This window comes from Pezoporus flaviventris, unplaced genomic scaffold (assembly GCF_033815535.1).
Source record: "Pezoporus flaviventris isolate CSIRO_AGI_PZ_B2104156 unplaced genomic scaffold, CSIRO_AGI_Pfla_v1 ptg000079l, whole genome shotgun sequence".
Classification (NCBI taxonomy): Eukaryota; Metazoa; Chordata; class Aves; order Psittaciformes; family Psittacidae; genus Pezoporus; species Pezoporus flaviventris.
The window spans coordinates 3,883,038-3,906,946 of record NW_026892627.1 but is presented as its reverse complement, the minus strand read 5'-3'; the positions used below and the strand labels follow the sequence as shown (position 1 = coordinate 3,906,946).

Below are 23,909 nucleotides of genomic sequence, written 5' to 3'. Positions count from 1 at the left end.
TTGCCAATTTCATCTCTCCAAAGACACTTTCTTTCATTGCACATACTCAGTTCCATCACAGATCCAATCTACAACCAAGCCATGAAGGCTTCATCTCCACAGATATCTCCAAACACAGGAGAGTCCCTTGTAAGTACAACTGTAGTCTAGGAGCTGGGAGACCCCTTTCCAAGGTTTCAGCATTATCCTACCCAAACTGGGTAGATAAGCAGTAAGAGGTTGTTTGATATAACTGCAGAAAGATGAGCAGGGAAGATGAAAGAAAAGCAGTGTCAGAGGTGATCACAGGGTTGTAGGATGGACCACTGTGAGAATATGGGAGCTGGCGTTAAAAACTGATTTTGAGGAATGACGTGGTATGAGAATAGAAGAGAACAATATTTTAAAATTATTTCATATCTTGTGTCTCTGATTTTCTAATGTTAATATGGAATTTGAAGTCATTCAAGGTGGTATAAATTGATAGACAAGCTTTCATACATAAAAAACAGCTGGAATAGAGCTGACCTTATGATGTCTAGGCATTAGATATTTAGGTCTGAGACTGAGTATTTCCAGAGTGGGATTCATCTGGCTTGTCCTAAACTTGAGATGAATGAGCTTAGTGAACATATTTCTGAATTTTCACTAGAGAAGTTGACTAGTTCAGATTTAGACACTAAAGTATCAGAAGTCTGAAGCAAAGTAAGAATAGCTTGTGGATTTTGTCTGCAAAACAATGTCCAGCAGGTACTGAGCAGAAATTATGTTCTCATGCTTGTGAGTAGGTTTTGATTCTGTATTTTAAATTATAGTCCCAACGTCATTATAAGCCATACAAACACACCCACAGAAGCCACACTATGAAATGTGTTTTATTAGAATAAATTGACATTAACATTAGCTGTTAGGAGAGGGTTTCTCTTGTGTCAACCACGTTGTTTTAATACAGGATTAACAACTTGTGGAGCTGTCCATTCCTCCTAAAATACTAATGTGTTGCAAAGAAAGAAACAGGAAGTTTCTTTGACAGGAGGGACAGAATTCCCATAATCTTGGGATTAATCACAAAATTCATCCAGTCCAGTATTTGAGCATGCAGCAAAGTAAAAAAATGGAAAGCAGGTTAAATACAGCTTAGAGAATTGTTAATATTTATTTCCCACTTAACAATACTGTTACGTCACTTCTGTGCCAAAAGAGAAATGCTTCAAATCAACAACTGACAGGACAAAGGGAAGTCAAAAGCAGGTGAAAGATGTTAAGAAAAGCTAAACAAATGAAATCTGACTCTTGCTTTGGAGCATGAAGTTTAGCGCTTTATACCACTGTGTTCTGTACACCCTGAATCTGGCAGTTCTTGTAAGTAATTGCATGAAAAAAAAGCTTTTAATTTATTGTTTTTCAATAATTGTTAGTTTTCTTCTTGGAGCAGATGGTCAAAGATTTACTTTTTGCATGAGTCTCTCTTTATTTGCTTTGGATTCCCGTTAAACAAGGGAAGATGCTATGAAAAGTGTGAACAGCGGCAGAAGGGACACACATTGTAGGAATTAAATATCAATGCATTTCACTGCTTTCTTACCACATGCTCACTAAGGAGAAACAACATAATTGGCAGAATCCCTCCTTTTTGTGTCTAGGCTTTAAAAGATAAGGACAAAGAAGAAAACAAGGAAAACTTATGTAAAAGCAACTGAGTTTTAAGAGTTTTCTTAGATTTCAGAGTAAGCAGTCTTATTAGTTACAATTTCAGCTGCCTTGTTTATAGCATTAATGTTATTTAATATGTGAGCAGCTGGGATGCTACAGGTAACAAAAGAGTTAAATGAGCAGGGGTACTTATGGCAGAATCAGAACTATCCAAATGCATTAAAAAGCATAGAGGTCTTGCTGATATTTTGCTTTGGACAAAGATTAGTAAACTAGCATTCAGGATCACACAGAGATCAGGAAAGGTCTGTGAAAAGTGGGGGAAGGATATTTGCTTTGCTTTTAAGAGTAATTCCATTTTGAGCATCTTCCTTTTGTGATCCCTTTGCTATATCGTTTCCTCTTGCTCGGGAGTCTTTTCGCTGAAGAAGCATTTAATGAGCACAGCAGCTTGGTTTTGTGGGTCAAGAGAAATAAAACACTGTGAAATGACTAAAAATACATTTTGCTGATGTGAAGCTATGATTCCTTTGTATCATCTGTGTGACAAACTCCACTTCCCTCCAGTGGAAGTTGATAAGTATAATTGCTCATAAGCAGAATATCAGGATCCAGTCCTAATAACTATATCACTGAAAGTCTCTGTGAGAACTTGAGCCATTTACTCAAGAGACATAGCACCTTCTATAAAATTGGATTGTTTATAACACGATTATGCACTCATCAAAACCATGTTTATGTGTAAATGTATAATAAAATTCTCCTGGAGTGTGTTACATATCTTTTTATAATAGAGGATAGGTAAACAACTCTTATTTGAGTAGAAAATGGTGGGAAAACTGCCATCTGTTTTCATTGTTGGTATATCTTGGTAATACACTTTCCCTGGAAAAGCTGAACTTTTGGAGTAGCTTTAAATGCTAAAGAGGCTGACTTGTAGCTTCATAGATCATGATTTTTTTTCTGTCATTGCTTGTATGGTGCCTACGGTAATGTGAAAAGAATGGAAATATTAACTCATTCTGATGGGAGAAAATGGAGGAAGAGCATCATTCAGATTTTGCATGCCATTATGAAAACACTGAGAATAATTTAAAAAATAGAGGTTTACTTTCTTATGTGTGCATTTCATGTCCCTCTTTAGAGCCTGATGTGGAAGAGGGTTTTCTCTTGTTTTTGTTGCTGGTTATTTCTTTTTTATTATTATTTTTATCACATTAAGAAGCCTTTCAGGAGAGGCCCTCTGACAAGGGCTGATTTTTGGCAGTTATGCTAATCCACAGCTCCATTTAATACATTAAATGATGGATACAACAACTGCAAATTCACATTCTGTTTGGAACATATCAGTGTTCATTTTAATTGCAATTTAGTTTTTCTCATTAGCAAGAAAATTTGTATATATTCAGGAGGACAACCTGGAATATCAGCTATGGGCCTCTCAAAAAGATTTTCTATTTTGGCTCCTGTTGTGCAGTTCCTATAATTTTTGCCCTTTTAAAATTTTACTGATGTGGCAAACAAAAAGATTTTATGGAGCTTCATTTCTTTATGGATCCTACAAACCAGAAACACTTGTTTTATTATCAGCTGAGCTACAAGGAAAATAGCTCTGGCATAATGATCTGTGCACAAACCTGCACAATATCAATAGCCGTAATAAGTGGTATTCTTCTAACTCAGTTCTGAAGCTCAAACTTAAAAGTAACCATGAATTTAACAGTCAGGGGAATCCTAATGAATTGAGTCTAAACCATAGCTCATTCCATGCAGAAACACATGTAGAAAATAATTCAACTGATCTATGCACAAAAATGCTAGTTTCTCTCCATTATCCTTATGAAAGGAACCTGAGATGACTAGATCAGATAATGATGTCTCTGTAGATGTAGCCACCAAAGGGAGCTAAATCACAGACTTTTATTCTTGTCTTAAAGAATGTCACATACCTCTATGCATTATTTGATGATTCCATAAATGAGCAGAAGGGAAAGAGGTAGAAAATGAGATTAAACAAGTAAGTCTATAGATGTTTTCAGAGTAAGTTGGAACCTGATTATACACCTCGTTTGGGAATACTATTCAGAACTGTTTGGAAAAAGTAAGAGTCTGCTAGATGTGGTCAAATACTCTAGGGGGCTGAATATCTCTAGAACACAGCCTAGGAGTAGAATAAATCTTTTTTAGTTTATTTTTCCTGAGTTTCTGTCATAGCAGATCTTTCACTCAGTGTTTATTCAAGCAGCAGTTAGTTCTGACTTGAATATAAACTGTGAGAGGATCTCTTAAGGTCAGGCCTTCTTGAGGGAAGAGGTAATAATTTAAATACTTGCCACTTGATCAGTTTCATATTTTCATTTGTGATGCATGTGGTAAAGTGTCTTCACAATTCTGGAGACTTAGAAAGAAAAAGAAAAAAGGGTTTCCTGGACTGGTGAATAAGCCAAACAAGCTTTGCTCTTGCCATGAACATTTCAGTAAGCAAAGAGAGTTTTCATAGGCATAACCTAGTCATTTTTTTGCCAGGAGAAATGATTTAGGACTGTACAAATGGGTACATTTCCTGCCTACTGAGGTTTTTCTGGGCACAGTTTGCTGAACCAAGGGCATGTTGTAAAATATTTTTTCAGTAAACTGGTTGACTGGTTTTTCTACTGACTAATAAAGCTATTTTTTGCAAGAGCTACCATACATGATAGGTAGTGAGCTTTTCAGCATAGACGAATTTCATTGTTCAGGGTGAGTATAAGAGAGAATATGTTTGCATCAGAAGAGATATCAAGGTGTCGATGACATTCAAAACAGATGCTAATATTCTGTCATCCTGTCTACAATTGCACATCTTAGCAGAGTTTTTGGGCTCCCTTTACTACCTGCTTTTACTGATTGGGGCTGACATCACTGAGGCACTCCAAACAGCAGATCTCCATCTCCTGGGGTTGAGGCAGTGACTGGCCCCTGTTGTATCCATTCATAGTTATCTTCCTCTCAGACACCAAACTTCGTTCAGCCTTGATCATGGGAACCTCCTTTTCATAAGCATGGGAACCTCCTTTTCATTGCTGCCTTAAACTGCAAACTGACTGTCTGTAAGTTTGGCAGAAAAAACATCCTCCTAAAAGTGTATTAAATGGGATGCAGACTATGTCCTTGAAGGGCATACATGCGGATACATGCCATTTTCAAGTGCGAGGGTCCAAGCCCCATAAGGCTGTACAATTAATCCTGTATTCCCCAGAAGCCTGAGAGCCTCAATTTTTTAGACAATATGCAGTCCAAATGCTCTGCAGACCAACATGAAATATGGACATCAACATGTAGGGGAAACACCAGCTTATTGGAAAGGATAAAATCTGCCCTATGAATAAACTGAAAGACAGGTACTTATTTTTCAAATTCCCTGAATATTAATCTTACCTAGGTGGAATGAAACTGAGCCATATACTAACCACCTGTTCACAATGCAAGTCTCATCCTGAGTTTATTTTCTGCTGTGTGTATCTATGTCTCTATATCCATATTCACACATACAGAGCACACTGGCACCAATGGCCAGGGTGTAGAGCTAAGATGAGAGTGCGTCTGATGACAACTGGCCTTCTGGGACTGGGGACAATGGCTATGGTTGTACAAAGCATATATTGCTTCCTTTGTGAAGAAAATATAGTGGGTGCAAAAAGATAGTGCGTAGCGGGTACATCAGTTGTGGTGTGCATCAGCCCACTGAGGAATTTGTTCTTTAGTCAAAGTACTTTGGTGGCCAAGATACTCTGGATGCCTCCTAATTCTATTGTGGTGTCCATCTAAGCATGAGTCTGAATAAGGACTAAAGCAACTAAAAGGTTCTTACTGTTAAAACACTGAGTGCCAATTTTTTTCTTTATACCAGTACACCAAACCAACAAAAGCTTTGGTGGAGAGGTTTCTTCCAAAGGAAGGAATTTTGCTTCCCACCCTGTGTAAAGAAAAACAGATGGCAGAAGGGAGAGAACAGGTTCCCTCCTTTTGGGATGAAGAGCTCATTTAGAAGACAATTTTGCAGTAATTGTGTGTGGTTTCAAGGTATTTCTTCAAAGGTTGGAAGGGGCATGTCTATGCTGAGGACCAGGTGGGCTCTGCAGTATGCCCTGAAGTGCCAGGCTCTTCACTGTTAAGAAAAGGAGCCTCCCTAAGTGCATACTGTCTCCCTGGGCCCAGATGTATCAGGGCTAAAGTTAGGGTGCAAACAAATCCTGCACTCAAATCCAGGTCCTAGCAAATATTCGTTTTCTTATAACATAGCCAGAAAATCTTATAAACTTCCAAGTACGGAGCTGTAGCTGCCATCTTCTGACAGCTATACTACCAAATAATTTACTCTGATGTAAAGTAGAACAGCTCAACTACCTTTGACAGGGCTCAGCTGGGTTCATCTGCAAAATCATTGCAATCTATGCAGAGACAGTGTCACCTTTTGACTGCTGAACTCAAAGCTAGTGTTCTATGTCCTTAACACAGCCCTGTTACTTGCAAAATTTGGTCCAGAGTTAAAGGCTCGACCCAACCCCTTCTTTTAATCATCTGAAACTCCTCTCCCTGTAGGTTGCTGGGAATGTCCACCCAGAATGTGATTTTATGTCAGAGCTGAAGAAAAAGGAGGCTGAATGTCTAGAGGACCCAGAAGAGCATGGAAATGCAACACCAGCAGGTATCCATGCGTGAGAGAATAAAAGACAGAGAGAAACAACACCTTACCAGAGTCAGAAGACAACCATGCTGCCAATGTGCATGCCCAAGTGTTTTACTTCTTGTCCCACATCCTTGTTCTCTGATCAGCTTTCTTCCATCTACTCCCAGGCATCATTCACTTTCAAATCTTTTTTTCAAAATCAAAAATGGATGGTCAATCCATCTGAGTGAATCCTTGCACCCTTGTCCTATTCCTTCCCCAACTGAATGATATCATGGCATCACATTTGCTCTGTGAGGGCAAGTGGATCTTTAAAAATAGTGTAACCCCTTAACAAATACTGTCATGTGGCCTTTCTTCCACCAACTTTTGTCCCACAATACATTTCCACTTGTTGCATTATGTCTGAAAACCCACCACATTCTTACACAAGGGATCTAACTAAAGCAAATTAAATAGTCCTCTGGAGGTGTTTGTTTCTCAATATAGAATAAAAATTGGGACTAAATTATTTTTATAAAATATGTAAGGGGTGGAATGTCAAAGTCTAAAAAGGTTTGGGTTTTTATTGTACTCAACTATAATTATGCTTGAAAATAAATTTTGCTTTCTACCTGAGGTTGCAAGAGAGCTTGGGACAAATTACTGTGCTGGCCAGAGGCAGATACTGGAGACACTCTTGCCTTACCATGTCCAAACATCCTTTTTCACTTCATGAAGGAGCCAGGTGATGTACTATCATGGTTGTACTCCTAATATTGTGTTGCATGCCTGGCAAAAGCATTTCTAAAATGGTGGATGAAGGCAGAGAATTACAAGTTACTGCTCTCCATTTGGATCAGAACATTACTGCAAAGATTTCAGTAGGATCTGAAGGAGCTTATCAGTTCTTTTCATATTTTAACTGTATACATAACTGTATATAATCATAGTCTGTGATGAGGTAGTGAGCCAAAGAACACTGAAATCAATACAGTGATTTCTATTGGTTTCCATAGACTTTATGATCAGCTTGTTGCATGAGTTCTTCACAGGTCTTGTATGGTGGTAGTTTAAGTCAGAACTTAAGCATAGGGCTTTATGAAATTTGTTCTCTGATTAGGGTGGAATGAAATTAAAGGCAGAAGAAAGAATAATGTGATTGTTCTTTAAAACCAAGAAGATACAAATTTTGTCATTGAAATAGCATATGTATTAGGTCAAATGCAAGACTGCAAACTAATGCTGTTGTGACTGCTTACTGTCTGGGTGAATATGGCTAGGAACAAACTGAAAGCCCATAAGGAGGAAACCATCTTCCAGGAAAGACCTAGATTTGGCAGTTCCACAAGAAAAAAAAACTGCAAAGCCCAACCTATGCCTCACCCAACACATGCTAGTTATAAAAGAAGGATAAGGAAAATCCTTTTCATCTGTGCAGATTCATTTCCTGCCCTGAGATTCTTTGACTTACCCTGCCTCTGACTCATTAATCTTTTTATGGAAACATGCTATCCTCATAGAACAAACTGCTTATTCCAGCCCCTCATCTGCAAAGAAAGGGTAAGCCCCAAGGAAGGTGGGAGTGAGAAAGGATACATTAGAGGGTGAGTGCTGAAAAAAGCAGAATTCTGATGGAGCAGTGCTTCCCAATCTTCTTCACTAGATATCCTTGCCTCTGATGTGATTTCTTCTTCATTCCTTCCAACTTCTACCTCTGCTACCCCATTTCCCTCTTCTTCCCATTGCTTGTCTCTAGATAAATTAAATAAATTCCTTTCTGACCTGGATGTACACATGCAAAATGCCCTATCAGCTCAGTGAGATACTAATGGAGATGATCCTTTCCTCCTGGTATAACCTTCATAAGAGCAAAAGATATTCTCACATTTTTTATTTTCTGTGTTATGAGGCTCTTCGTCAGAAAAAATAAGTGTTTTTGTTTCAGCTGGGATAGTAAAAAGGAACTGCACAAAGAAAGGCTGGTCTGACCCATTCCCTCCCTATCATATTGCTTGTCCAGTAGAAGATGAGATTCCACTTGACGAAGTAAGTTTAATTAAATAAATATATGTGAATGGTATGCTGATGTTAAAGGATTCCTTTCTATTCCTGAAGACCACTGCAGAGGGAAATTTAGCTGAAGCTGAAATTTCTTATCAAGTGTGGAATGCAATTATAATTTTTCTCTAGTCACTTTTTTTTTGAGAATTACTAAGGATGTTTTATTATTCAGGAGTACTACTGTAAAAAAATAAAGCCAGCTGCAAATCCCATGCCATCATGCAGTACTGTTGAACTTGCTTGCAGCTATAACAGCTAGAGATATATCACAAAACAAAAATATGAATTCAGACATTTCGATATTACCAGTCAGCAAGACGATTTTGTGGCATCACAACATCAGTACAGCAAAGGTGCTGTTATAACACCACTATTTCAGAAATATCTCAGGATGAAAGCAATTTCTGGTTTCTCATCCTGCCTAGCATAAAATATCTAATTCAACAAGTGAAAAAAAAACTACATCTCTGTAATGCATTCAGAATTTGACATATTTCTTCAGCTAGGTTTGCACAATTGTTGATATTTAGAGGTTATATGTACAGGGAAATATTGTGCTTGATCTCTCATATTGTATAGATGTACTTAGCTTCCTGTAACTCCTCTTCCAGAGAAAAGAATAGACTAGGGCTAGTCAGAAATGCACACAACGCGAAGGTAGGATCCTCAGTGCCAAAGGACTTGCTCTGTTAAACCAGACCTATCGACCTGCACTTGTAAAGGCAGGTGTGGTGATAGAACCTTTTTGTTGCTGGCAGAAAGTGGTAAGGTCTCATTTTACAATGAGTTGTATTGTCTTCTGTGAGTGCTTGTCTGCATTCATTAACTAGAAAAGAAACAAATAAGAAGGAACAGGTTTGTGTTAACAATTAAACAGTACAGTTCTGTGGCCATGCTCTCATACAGCTTGTTTTACTATAAACTCATCTGCTCATACTTGGGCAGAAAACTTTTAAGCACCTAAAATGAATAAATCCTACATAATATCAAGACTTATAATGCCTTAAGTTGTACTTATGGCTCAAAATAAGTATCTGCCCTTCCCCACAGGGAACTGTACCAACACACTGCATAGCTGCGCAGATCTTGGGATACAAAAACATTGAAACAGGACCTAAGGGAGAGACCATGTTAGGTTTAAGGGAAAGATTTGCAGCCTAAAGCTTATTCTTTCTATTTTCTTCTTCATGTGTGATAATTGAAGTCAGTTTATTTTCACTCAGAGATCATGTCTGGTAGAGGTGCCATTTAAATTGAAACAGATTTTGATTGACATTCTGACTGAGTAACAATTGAGTTTGGCAGCAAGAAAAAAGAGGGGAAAAAAAGACCAACACCATGAAAAAACACAGCTAACAGCACACACACACACACACAAAAAAGCAAAGGAATAATAAATGGCAAAAGAGTAAGTAAGGAAGCAGATTGAAGAAATTTGGAGACACATAAGGAAAGGCTGAAAGAATTCTGTATTCATCATGCAGACAGCTGCCAGAAGGATCGTCCTGTTGTTGCTGTGGAGAAAACATGGTATAAAATGCAGTGCTTATAAAAATGCATAAGAGTTTTTACAATGTCTTCTTTCTTTCTTTATGGTTTTGTGAATGAGCTTCAAACCACCCTGATTAATACATGTTTCTTTACCAGACTAGTCTATGGGATGGGTCTTCAGAAAAGGAACAATGAGTAATTTCAGTTGAATTGTGCTGTGGGGTTAAAGGGGAAAAAAAAGGGGAGTCAGGGATGTGAGCAGATTGGAAGCACTGAACAAAGCAAAACTACCAGAACCTGTGAAACAGCTGTCATTTAGCAGCAAGCTGTGTGACAAATAATTCTATTCTTTTATAGAAATCCTACTTTTCTACTATAAAGATCATCTACACTGTAGGGTACAGTGTATCGATCACCTCACTCATTATTGCCGTGACAGTTCTTATTGCATTCAGGTATGTAAGGTTATTCTCTAACCTAGGTTCCTTTAACAGTTCTTAGTATCTTGGGCTGTGTGAGACAGCATGGGATATAACAAAGTAATATTTATAGATATTCAGAAGAATAAAAATAAAATATTCTGTCCGCATTGATTCAATAATATTGAGGCTAGAAACAAAAAATGACCAGGCATAAGAAGAAGAACTGGGAAATAAACCCTGACTGTCTATTGGCAACTCAGTTCAAAACTAAATAAGCAGTAGTTCTTTTTTTCTTGCTTTAGTGGAATAAATGTTTTACAAAACTATGCATGTTTGCTTTTTATGGCTTCAGTGAATTTTATATTAAGAAGAAGAATATACACAAATAACTTGATTCTGAATAAATGTTCCTCCAGCCCTGCATACACTGAAACATTTACAACTAAAGGCATATTTTGAAAGTTAGGCACTCTACATTTGGAAAGATTTCTTTCCAGCTACTAGATATTTTCAGATATAATTTCGGTTGTCTAGAGTGAAACAAATCTATTATTTTCTCATTTAATGTATACTTGTTATTTACTGACATATAGGATTGATTTTATTAATCTATGTTTATTTCTTGTATATCCTCAAGACAAAAAAGAACAGTGTTTGTATTATGCTGTGAGAGTCATGTTTCTCTGGGGAAAGTTTCTTGACCTCTGCTGGCTCCTAGTTCGTGTCTGGAAGGCAACAGATATGTTTATTGACATCCATTCTGACCTCAGGGAAACAAACCAGCCTAAACGAGGGGAAAGAAAGAAACAATGGGCATAAAGAGACTTATCAATAGGGAGGAAAAAGTTATAGTTAACAATGGGGTTGGCATTTGAATTCAGTAATAAAATTCTGCACACTTAAAGTGAGCTTTAAGATTAGGTGATTACTGAGATCACTGGATCTGGATGCAATTTAGCTTTTAAGGGAACTCTTTGCTTATGAGGTGAAATCTTCAGGTTCAAAGGAAAATATACAGTTGATGCTTTATAACTCCTCCAAAAGCTTGTATTTAATAACAGTAAAAAATTAATCTGACTGAATTGAGAATTTAAAGTAGATGTGACAAATTGTTTTAAAGCTCTCATCTGCATTCATTTAATTTGTAAGAGTAACTCTGGAGAACTTAGGAAGAATTTTTTTATTTCTGAATATAAGGCTGTCTACACAGGGGTTTAATGCAGTTTAACTCACCCACAGCATAAGGTACAGAAAATCTTGCTAAGTTTTACTCTGTTCATTGAGAAAACTGTTTAGTTAGTTTGGGATATCTCTGCATGTTTGTACTTGGGAGTGGTTTAGAAATAGTCAGAACTGTAGCAGTAAAGACCATTCCTCAAATTCAGGTTTCTCTTGGCCCAAAATCAATGCCAACCAGAGGCCTGGCTCAGGGATACGAAACACTAAAACTGAGATTCCTGGAATTTGGTAGCATCACCAGGTCACCACCTAATAGCGAAGGTGGTTAAGGCGTGAGACTGTGAGTGAATTGCTTTACATGAGGAAGGTTTCTAACTTGTCCTGCCTGCAAAGACAGCTTAGTGGATGAACGTGTACTTTCTATACATACTTGCAAGTAACTGAGATTAAACAAGAGCTTGTTGCATATTTTAATTACTGCCAGCACAAGTCAGTTAATTGCCTCAGAAGGACCTCTCCTTTTCTTGCAGGAGGCTTCGCTGTCCCAGAAATTATATCCATGTACAGCTCTTTTTTACTTTTATCTTGAAAGCTATTGCCATCTTCATTAAGGATGCTGTCCTTTTCCAAGAGGAAGACATTGATCATTGCAGCTTCTCTACAGTAAGCATATGAAAAGCAGGATACTGTGGTACTTGATGTTTTTGCATATGGTCTATACATGGTTTCACTTTTCATGGCTTTTTCTACTTACCTTTTTTTTCCCCTAACCAGATAATGAAAATAATATATTTCTTTTATTCAGTATGTTTTACCTCCATAAGTAAGTGCGTACCTCATGTCTTTCGTTTTTGAATGCATCAATTTGTAATCCTGTAGTTCTCTACATCAGACATAGATTTTGCCATAGAAAAAAGTAGTATCATTACACTGTTACAGTTCCATAATTTAAAGATTAAAATTGGCTATCTGAGTACCTCATAGCACAAGTTTTAAGAGATGATGCTTCTGGAAATGTTTGATTTCATGTTCTGAATAAAAACTCTGAATTATAAACTGAAAAACATGCAAGGTACTAGGCTATCGATTTAGCTTTGATCCAGCCACAAATACTGGCAATATGGCAATGGTTTTCAGACAAAGGTTTATGGGATGATTATTCTACATTCACAAAAATTTAGAACCGAGCGTTAAGTAAGAAAGTGGGTCCTTGAACATTTGTTGAAGGCCCACGGAGCATTTGTCTCTAGTCACATAAGGTACACTGGAGGCAGTACATTCATGGGAGAAATCACATGCTATATTTCTAACATAGAGACACAAAGCAAAATGGAGATTCATAGGTATTATTATGGTTAAAGCCTTACTTTTCAGAAAATCATTTTACATTTTAAGCTCTCCCTTTAAACATGCATGTAATTGTGTATATCTCAGCCAAAATTACAGATGACTACTACAAATCAAGCACACATATCCACAAGTAACGCTTTTATTATAAATTTCCTGTTCCTTAGACTGAATGCAAGATCTCAGTTGTTTTCTGTCACTACTTCATGATGACCAATTTCATGTGGCTGCTAGTAGAGGCTCTTTACCTAAACTGTCTACTACTCTCATCCCTTTCTCATGGAAGAAGATATTTTTGGTGGCTTGTTCTCTTTGGTTGGGGTAAGTAAAACTTTTACATGAGATTAATAAAAGGCAAGATGTTAAACAAGGTTCTCATTAAAAATACTGGATGTGGAATCTAATCTGCCCAACTGAAGTGCCTACCTTGGCCATTACTTTGTCTTTATTTTTACATGTGTACTAGTGAGGAGCAATCAAGATTTTTAAAGTATGGCATTAAAGTTCCTATGAGATAAGTGGAAAATTAAGTACACTTGAGAACCCAAGAGGGTGATCCAGTCCACTTAAACTTCTCCAGTTGAAAGCACAGGTATCTAAGGAGCTTTCACAAACACCAGTTAGGAACACATTGTACCTATTCATGCAAAGTGTAGTTACACAGTCTTCCTGCGAGAATGGGTCCCTCTGGAGTCATAGCAGGAATTTGTATGGTCTTAATATTGTTATAGCCCATTTTTTGCATTGGGCAATTTTATGAATAAAGGAGATCTATCCACCTAATAGCAGTGCAAGTAAGACACAGCAACATTCCCACTCCTTTTTGTTGTAGCCTGCAATAAATCTAATTGTTTGGTGACTTAGAAATCAGAAACTTAAGTGGCTTCCCACACAGAGTTGCTGTGTCAATCTAAAAACAGAAAACATGGCAGGTGAATGCATTTGCCAAGGGGATTTTTTTGCTCAGTTCAGGAAGGCAATCATGCATTTTACCACCAAAGGCTAAGGTAGGCCTGGCAAATAAGGAAACTGTATCATTTTGGGTATTTTAGGGAGACCTCAAGTGACATTTGAGGAAGGGTTAAGGTGGACTGCTTTATATTCTGTGTTTGTAAAGTACTAATATTACTATTATTTTAAGATTTGGTAAATAATATTCCCCAATGTTTTGTCATGCAAAAAGCACCTTTATTAAATAAACCCAGGGTTTAATGTGCATGCAAGTGCTAACTTCATGTGAAATCATACAGATGAATTGTGTTCATGTTAATAAGAGGTTGTAAATTCAAGCCTCTGGCAGAAATACATCATGTACAAAGTGTCTTCTATGCCCTTTATATCTTCACAGTGATGCATGATCACCAGTTAGCGTTGTAACTTGTTTCATTCCATCATGGGTATTAGGAGATTTCTTTCTAGTTTTGTACTATAAGTTTAAAGTAATTCCCATTACATGAACAGGCCACAAAAGGCAATTCCAGTTCAGAAAAAGAATTACCTATCTCATCACAGCAGAAATTCAGTGGAAAAGATTTGGATTGTTTGATAAAACTAGACAATCACAGTTTTTGTTTAAATGTCTGACAGGTTTTCCAATGCTTTTCACCCTTATATGGATATTAGCAAAATTCTACTTTGAAGACACAGAGTAAGTCATTGTTTCCTACATTATTCTATACTCGAGTTATATTTCTAATTTATCTCAGTGATTGAATGCACACCTTTTTCTAAACCTATTGTTGTTTTCTCAGATGCTGGGATATTAATCAAGGGTCTCCTTACTGGTGGTTAATCAAAGGACCCATTGTAATTTCTGTTGGGGTAGGTACTTCTGAGTTTGCCAACATTAATTAGAAGAAAAAAAAACCTTAAAATCTGGTTAGTGTTTCTGAAGTGTTGTTTAAAACAAGGAAAAGGAATGGTAAAATTTCTACAGTAAACTTGTCTATGTCCAATGCAAACTAAAAAGAGGCAGAGAACTGACAACCCCACAAAACAATATCCTACAAAAAAATTAAAATTTTCATAGAATTGTTACTATGGTTGAAATCAACCATGAATTTTAATATGAAACTTTCAAAGTCAGTAACTTTCTATTCTTTCTATAGGTGGTAACAATGATAATAACTCTTGAGCCTGACGTTTATTGAGTAAGCTAATGAGCTTTAAATGATTATCATGTATGATTACTTCCACATGTCTTTAAACCCAAGCAGTGTTTAAGGAAGCAGGTAATGGATGATCTTAAGGCCATCTATTAAAAGCTCAATTTAATTGGAGGACAGATGCATACAAATAAGGAATATATACACAAACAAGGTAAATGGAGAATCTCAAGTCGAATTCTGGTCATAGTGTGCCATATTTCAATAAAATATTATATTTCCTTCTATTACCATTATTTTTTCACTACTAGTGCTCATCTGACATCCACATGTGAAGAGATTCAGGGGGTTGCAGTGATGATTTTTCTGCTGGAGTGTACTTGAGGCACCACTGCTGGATAAAATGAGATTGGACTTTCTGGTAAAATGCGGACATTGTTAGGCAAAACTAAGATTCAGGATCAGCTAAGAAGAGCTGATGTGTACAGACACACAAAAATGCATGGGGAGAAACTCTCTAATTGTGGAAAACTGAGCAGTTTCACAGACTTTAGTAAAGCCGTGCCAAATTGCAGTTGTAGAAAATTTGCAAGTTAGGATTAACCCTACCTAGCTTTGGAGCTAAGCTAATGCTCCTCAGTTTTCTTTAGAGTCAATAAAGAGAAATATGCACTCTTGGTATGTGATTTGTCTGACTTATAATAGATGCTGCCTTCAGAGGAGGTGATTCATCCTAAACCCCACCCGGGGCTGCATTGACTCTGCTGGCTGACTCTCCATTGACTACAGAGGGAGAACAGGGTGACCAGCTCAGATGCAGGCATCTCGTTGTACATACCTATATTTAGTCAGATGAATTCTATTAATAATATCTAAAGATACTACCCAGAATTAAATAGTCATCTCAAAAGAGATTCAAAATTATATGAACTACAGAAAATTAAAAAATCACAAAAGCTATTGACAAAAATAATTTCCTTAACAAAGTCGAATTCTCAAGTTTTCATCTTCAGCTGTTTCTCTAAGAAGGAATGCAAACTATTCAGATGTTTGAATGCTTTCAACAGAAATTATATTGATAATTTTACACTGATTTCATTGAAACTGCTCGAATTGCATAATAACTGAAATTAAACACCCAGAATTTTGTTGCAAAGTTTTACATTGGAAAGTAATCTTTTATTTTCTTTCTCTCTTTCTTTTTTTCTTTTTCTTTTTTTTTTCCCAAAATATTGTGAACAGGTCAATTTTGTCCTATTTATTAACATCATCAGAATTTTGCTGAAAAAACTAGACCCTAGACAAATCAACTTCAATAACTCTTCTCAGTACAGGTAGTGTATGGAAGAATAATTAAAAAACTCAATTATTTTAATAATAAAAGCTTATATAATCTTTTCTAAACAGAGAAGCACTTGTGCAGTGCCAAAGGCTTAGTTTGGCTAGCATTAAATTTTAGAAATTTCCAATCTTATCCCATTCCCAAGAAAACTATACAAAGGATGAAATTCATCTTACTTAATATTTGCCATCTAAACATGATGTGTTCAGATATCTACCTTCCAATTACAGCTAATGGGGACACTAGGAAACCAATCACTGAATCTATGTTAGACCTCTGATGTAGGGCAGGATAAATTACCCTCTGTAGATCTCCTTTCCTGTACTTGGACTATAAATGGAGGCTGCATTATTTGTAACTAGTTACAAATAAACATCAGATTTTCAGTGGAATTGATAAGTCAACAAAAGTTCTAGTTCTTTGTGATTTCCTGAATAATAATCTCAGACAGACAGAATGCCAAAATACCATAAAAAAAGCCATGAACATGGTATAGCCAATAAAGCAATGAGCACCAGAAATCTATTTCTAGCTCATTTCTCATTATGCTTTCTGCCCGGCACTATATTTCCAAGAGATATGAACTTGTAAATATTCAGTTCCTCTTTTTAGCTTCTCCTCATTACTGTGGCATATCACATGCCTCATTTTTTACTCAGGGAAATAATATTACCTTACTTCTTCTCATGTCCTAAGCTAGACGTCTCTCAAGGTCAACTCTGCTTCTAATTCCATTATTTGGAACCCATTATATTGTCTTCAACTTTCTTCCGGAATACACCAGCCCGGGGGTTCGGCTTTACTTAGAGCTCTGCATTGGATCTTTTCAGGTAAAATGACTTCAGAGACTTCCTTAGTAGATTTTCTAAGTTAATCTTGTAATACTAGTGTCCACATGACAACTAGTATTACACAAAAATATACTGGATCCTGAAGCTAGTGTCTCCTTACAGATTTAGCAGTTCTTTGCTGAGTTATGATATCTGAAGATGTGACCTATGTTTTAGCTAGCTGTAAGCTAGAATATATATTTACAAATTTTTCAAATACAAGGCCAAGTCTTTCAGATGCATATGTAAATTGGGTGATGGGTCAAAGTCGAGCACGTAAAACCTTCTTTGCTACCAGTGACAATCCACATAACTTCTCTGACTTCACTAATAAGATCAGGATGATTTGGTCTGGTGTTAAACTATCCAGGGGCAACAGAAGCTGTAAGTACAGCCTCCTTGCTAATTCTTTGTCAATGAGTAAATTGATAGGCAAATATATGAAAATCAAATAGTGCCTGGTATGCACATCAACGCCATACAAACCACTGCCCCTAGGAATGCCCCAAGAGTTTTCCTTCTGGGTAACAAAAATTGGTGTACTTTTAATGCCCCCAACTGGTATGAGTTGGCACACAGAGCATGGACAACTTGAGGAGCTAGGTGCCATCTAGAACAGCTACTGGGGCTGCTCTGACAGACCCTCCAGGTGGCTGTGCTACCTGAGTTATGAGGAAGGCATCACTCAGTTGCCCCTTGCTTTCCTCCCTTTCCCTGTGCTTACCTCAGTCTTCAAGAAGCAGCTGTGGACAATCCTACCAAACTTCAAAGAAGCATACCTCCCTCTGAATGGTTGGATGGCATCATTTGCCAGAATTCATTACCAAAAATCCAGCAGTTATGCCGGTATCATCTTCTTGAGGATTTAATCCATTTTGTCAGTCCTGCCCTGAACATCTCAACCCTGACCCTCTGTACCTGGAGCTGGCCTTCATTTTGTTAATTAACATTGTATGAAATAAGTTAACTGAATAAAAAGGTGAGGTGTCTAGCTGATATCTGATCACATAGGTCTATTGACCTCCTACAATTTTCCTGTGTTTATTTCAGTTCAAAATCTGAACAAAAGTATTCATTAGGCCATAATTTGATCTCATACTGCAAAGACACAGAAGTTGACTGAAAGCTGTATGAGCTCCATACATGGACCTCCTTATGGACTCTGTTTCCTTACTGATTTATACCATGTAGAGAATTAGCTCACAGTGTGTTTGGCCATAGAATGGACCATACTTTTGTAAGCATAATGTGGGAGAATGTCAATTGTCATGTTATCTGCTATTGTGAATTCATATCATCTTACTGATTTCAGTGAAATGCCACTAACTAGTTGATTATCTGGTTGAGCAGATTTACTGGAGATAAAGATGGAGCAGGTTTACTGGAGCAGATTTACTGGAGATAAAGAATTTTTCAGTTTATAACAAATTTATAACAATTCTCCAACATACAGTGATACTCATCATGAAGTCAGCTAGTGCAGGAGGCTTTTTAAACTGTGCTAATATTCAACATTTCTATGTTTTGGTTTTGTTTTTTGTTTTTTTTTCTTTTTTTCAGGGGTTTATTGTAGCAGTTCTTTACTGTTTCCTGAACCAAGAGGTAAGGATAAGGAAACTATATTCTTTACAATGTTGCTTTTCCTGGCAGATACATAGAGTTAATAATCAGTTTCATACAAGCAGATAATCAAATCTTTTAGTTCTTAGGATTGTCTGTTAACATGGGAATCAATGAAGATGAATTTAATTTCAATTATCTTCATGAGAATGAAGCCATCTAGCGGAGAAATGAGATTTTACTACTTTTCTATTCCATCAAGCATTTATTTTTAACATTATTTTAGCCTTTCTGCAGATTTCTGTACTATAGCAGGGCTTGGAAAACCCATGCCAGGTCCGGATCTGAAAGTACAAGCTGCTGCAGTGATGCAAAGAGAACTCTATTTATTAAAAGTCAATGATTAAATTGGAAAGAATTTAAATTTATGCTTATTGCTCAATATTGAAATATTAGTTATTATTTTTTTTAATATGCTCATGAAGCTTCCCAGTATTACTTCATGTTGATAAATCTGATTTAACATTTAGAATATGTAAGTCAGAATTTTACTGTTAATGGGACAGGAATGATTTAATTTAGCTTAGTCTCCAGATCCAGTTGTATAGTCTAGATGCTATGGTAAGAATGCACCTTAAATGAATTATATAAGAAAAAAACAGTTTATCCTCCATATTTTAGAATGGGTTGAAACCCTGAAATTTCCCTCTTTTCTGACTACAGGGTAGCTGAGATGGCTATTTTAGAGTATGACTGGGATTCAGTTTCAGGCTACACTGAAAGTCTGCTGGTTTCTACCTGCAGCTCCTAAAAAAGGAGAGTTCTGATTCATATATACCATTCTACAGGGCATCCCCTAGTGTCAAAGGTATGTTTAAGTTGTGAATCCTACCCCTGGTCATCACAGTCAGTGAAATTCAAATGACCAAGTGCAGTTGTTTCTGTTAGAGGTTGCTGACCCATTTTAGACTCCATGGGCTGTATTGGCTAAATCTCTATTTTCCAAGTTTAAAATCTAGGGCTGATTAAGGTTTCAAACAGTATTTAATTGTCTACTTGTGCCATGGTCCACATTTTACTTAATTTTTTCAGGAATTTCTGAAATACTAAAAAGAAATCATATTCAAATATAATAACCTTTCTTAGCCTTTTGGATTAGTTTATGGCTATTGAATTGTTGATGACTCTAATGATGCTTGTGTTCAGTTAATACTCCTGTTAGTCTATTAACAACACTAATCTCTCCTGATGGTAGACCACAGTTTTACTTACATTCAGCTTCACACCTCAGATATACAGCATTTCATATAGAAATTTCCTTCATATTAAGCATCTGGGAAGACACATTTCTAATAGGAATCAGATGTGAATGCAGATCTTAGGGCTTGCCTGGATCCACGGTGTGTTTCTGTGAACATGCCAATGAGTAGTATATCATAGCATAGTCATAGAATGGTTAGGGTTGGAAGGCACCTTAAGATCTTATAGTTCCACCCCCCCAAGCCATGGGCAGGGACACCTCACACTTGATCATGTCACCCAGGTTTCTGTCTAACCTGGCCTTGAACACTGCCAGGGATGGAGCATTTACCACTTCTTTGGAAAACCTGTTCCAGTTTATTTTATTTATATATATATATATATATATATATATATATATATATGTATGAATATATATATCTGTCAACAACAGAAAGAAAATGTCTTCTGATTGCTAAGGGCTTTCCACTCACTGTCTTAAACACTATAGTATTATTTCTCAGCCACAAATTGGTGAATGTTGGTTAAGAAACTTGCAGATTATACTTTTCTAGAAGCAGGTGGAAACAAGACAAACATCCCTTAGCAACTGAGGAAGAGCAAGCAATGTGGAGTGAATGTGTTTAATTGTGTAAGCAATGTAAGTGAGAACATTACTAGAATACATTTTCAAGGGGATACTTAAAATAAATGGGAGAATATATAAAAAAATTCTGAGAAAATATTCTAGTGGTGGAGAAAATGCTTTACAGTGCTAGAGATAGAAATCTCAAACTCTTCCCATTTCTCAGAAGAAGATTGAGGTGATGTGACTATGCATAAATATATCAAAATGTAACTCCTTTGATGGAAGAAAGTTTCTTAGTGTTAATAGACTTTTCAGTTCAGCAGAGGAAGGGGAACTGAGGAAAACCAGGTAGAAATTGAAAACAGGTTTGTTAAAAATGGAAGTGAGACATATTTAACTATGTGACAGGTTTAATAATTAACTTCAGTTTTGGGCCCATGGTCACTAAGATATCGTCAGACCCATATAAAGTATGTCCTTACTTCTTATAAGGAAGAATGGATTTTAATCCTTTCAATGTTGGAGGCTAAGTCTGAGCTAGCCACGCTTGATGTTTTCATCAGTGCAGAGGGATCGTCACGTTGAGACAGGTCAGATGAAGCATACTCTGGAGGATCCTACTTTTCTCTGCTAGCTAGAAAGAGAGCCCAATGGACTGAGATGTCTAAATTTTACCAATATTTTTTTTTTAGCCCCTGTTTTTGTCTTTCCTCGTTCCCATCAGTCTACTCCCAAGCAGTATTTGACCACAAAATCGCATTCCTCTTTCCTTTTGAGGTGCAAACGGAAATTGGACGGAGGTGGCATGGTAAGAAATATGGACTTATGCCAGTGTGGAGAAGGACAAGATGGACTGTGCCATCCAGTTCTGCAGTAAAAATGACCACGTCTGTGTGCTAAAGATGGCCTCAGGATCTGGAGTAATCACATATAAAAGCTTAATTAGGAAAAAAAGTAACCAACCAAACAAACCAAAAAACCCACCACACATAATAATTGCAGTTTATACTGAGCAAGTTGGAGGAAGGTCCCCTTCCACAGCAGTTTTTTCCACTAGACAAGCATTTCAGTGACAGATTAAACACTGACTGGCCTTCTAAACAGCATCAATATACTACGCATCACAGCAAACACAAATATCAACTCTTCTTGGTTCACTTCCTGTACACTTTCACCGACGAACCATACATAATATAATGGCATAATGTGTCTAGAGAGTGGACACCAATAACACCCTATGATGACACCAGAGATGACCAGCCCCGATAACTGGAATTCAATCCTCATGCAACGGGAGATGGAGTCTACACAGCTTGTTCAAACTTTGTCCCTTGTTTTGATTCAGTAGAAATTCAAATAAGAAACCAAGTGCCCTGTTAAACAGCAGCACAATGACTAAGAAGTCCTCTGATATTGTCTTTTTTTATTGTCTCTTTAAAAGTTTCAAAGTTCACAATAAAACACAATGCAGTTCTATGTTCTAATGTTATTTCAGTAGCTGCATGTTAGAGAATTTCTGATACCAAAGTAGCAGTAAGTAGAAGTGTTGGGAAGGACAAGGCTCTGTAAAATAATAATTCAGGAATTACTGCCTTTTGCAAGTAAGTTAAAAAAAAACCAAAACTTTTGCACAGAAAGAGAATGAGACCCATGGGAGACGGAATAGGCCATTGTTAGGAATACTGCTAAGTACTTTCTTATGTGTGAATGTTTTTGCTCTCCAGTGCTGTAAAACATGCAGAAGCTTGAAAATAAACTCTAGTTCCCAGTGTTTGTATGTGAAGGCTTTTGTTTATTTGGTTTGCTTTTGTTTGCTTTTTCCCCAATGGTTGTTGTGATCTGCAGATTAACGGTTTGATAAACCTTTCTGATGGAAACATCTGGGCTTGGAAGGGGGTAAAGAAAGCTAAACTGAACCAAACAGTGAGGACCATTACACCAATACAGTTTCACCCTGCCTTTCTGGACATTTCAGATCCTATTAACAGAAATTATAACATAGAGAAGTGAACTTCCCTTCCTTTTTCTTTTGCTGTATCCAGGCAATTGCAGCTAACCTGAAGAAGTGGAAATTATGTCATCTAATTTTCATGTAAATGAGATGAAGGTCTCTATCAACTAGAGTGGAATCCAGAGTAATAGCTTAACTAATATATCTAAATTTGACTCATCTCTACTCATACATGCTTAGATAGGAAATTTCCTACAGCTGCTGCATTTCTGTTGTATAATTAGGGTTATTAATAATCTGTGAAGTGGCAAATTTACTCTGGAGACCATCATGCTCCGGAACTGGAAGATAAAAGAAGAAGCAATAAGAAAGGAATAATTTTCTTTTTCTTCTGTTGAACAGACCAACTGCACTGTAGGGGGAATACTTTTCTGTGGGATAGCTGAAACTGGAAACAGAACTGGCTAAAATCAGAAGACGTGACTCTCATTACTATATCAATAACAGTTATGACTAGGCATGATGTGGATATTAAGGTCGCATTACATTTTTAGCAAATTCAATCTTGAATATAAAGTATTAAGCACAATTTAAAAACTTAATTCAGTTTTTCAGGAAGTGAATTGCATTGAATTCAGATAATTTTTACTGAGCTCAACGCTAACGTAACAGCATGTGCACACTTATTGCATAAGATCATGTTTCTGCAAATTCTTGCCTGCCACATGCAAAGTTTGATAAAACAAGTATGAAAAGTGTGAGTAACAGAAACTCCTTAACCTTTGAAGAATAAATTTTGCTAAGTATGATTTACTTTCGCTTGGAGTGGGGCCAAAGCAATGGAAAACTGACCTGATGGTAAAGAATCATTCCCAGGGTGTGCAAATTGCTAAATGGTTTGCACCGCAATAAGTCAAGACAGAAGTAAAATACAGCTTCCACGTGTGACAGCAGTGATTCTCTGTGATCAGGACAAACAACTAGAATGGCACCTTCAAATTATGAGTAGAATTCGCCTCTAGCTGTTGTAGGTAAACAAGGTTAGGAAATTATGAAAGGGTGAGACAGTGCCTTCCCTGTTCTTCCCAAGCACAAGATTTATTTTCATAGCTCAGATTGATTTCCAGCCAGATAAAGTTCCTTTATCCAATGGACTGTATCTTCATGAGTGCTGGTATATATGAGTGTGGTACCAGCACACAGGAAATTTTAGAAACACCTTTTTTGGTAATAGCATTAATTTTAAGAGATTTTAGAAACTATATGGGCATCCCCACCTAATCCATACTGAGTGCATTAACAGGTTAAGGATTTTCTCCATCTCCTTACTGAACTGGTAACAATAATGTGTAAACCAGTACACTGAGTCCAAATCAACTTGCTGGGAAAAAACACATTCTCTTTACATTGTGTTAGCTGTACTTTTCTATTCAGTAGGGTCTAAAGTAACAAGGTAAAATTTTGTAAGGCAACATGAAAGCATTTTAAAGGATAATGAGCAGTGCCAGTC

The 23,909-nt window shown here is 36.9% G+C and overlaps 1 protein-coding gene across 1 annotated transcript; it reads left to right on the top strand.

Moving 5' to 3' along the window:
- Positions 1 to 1,284: 1,284 nt before the first annotated feature.
- GHRHR (growth hormone releasing hormone receptor) lies at positions 1,285 to 22,211 on the top strand. Its single transcript, XM_061474338.1, has 13 exons — positions 1,285 to 1,341; positions 6,214 to 6,319; positions 6,921 to 7,028; positions 8,229 to 8,329; positions 10,193 to 10,290; positions 11,967 to 12,099; positions 12,951 to 13,104; positions 14,371 to 14,431; positions 14,535 to 14,604; positions 16,131 to 16,222; positions 16,931 to 17,060; positions 18,621 to 18,662; positions 21,226 to 22,211. The coding sequence occupies exons 1-13, from the start codon at positions 1,285 to 1,287 to the stop codon at positions 21,346 to 21,348; spliced, it is 1,275 nt and encodes a 424-aa protein (XP_061330322.1). The 3' UTR covers positions 21,349 to 22,211.
- Positions 22,212 to 23,909: the final 1,698 nt, after the last annotated feature.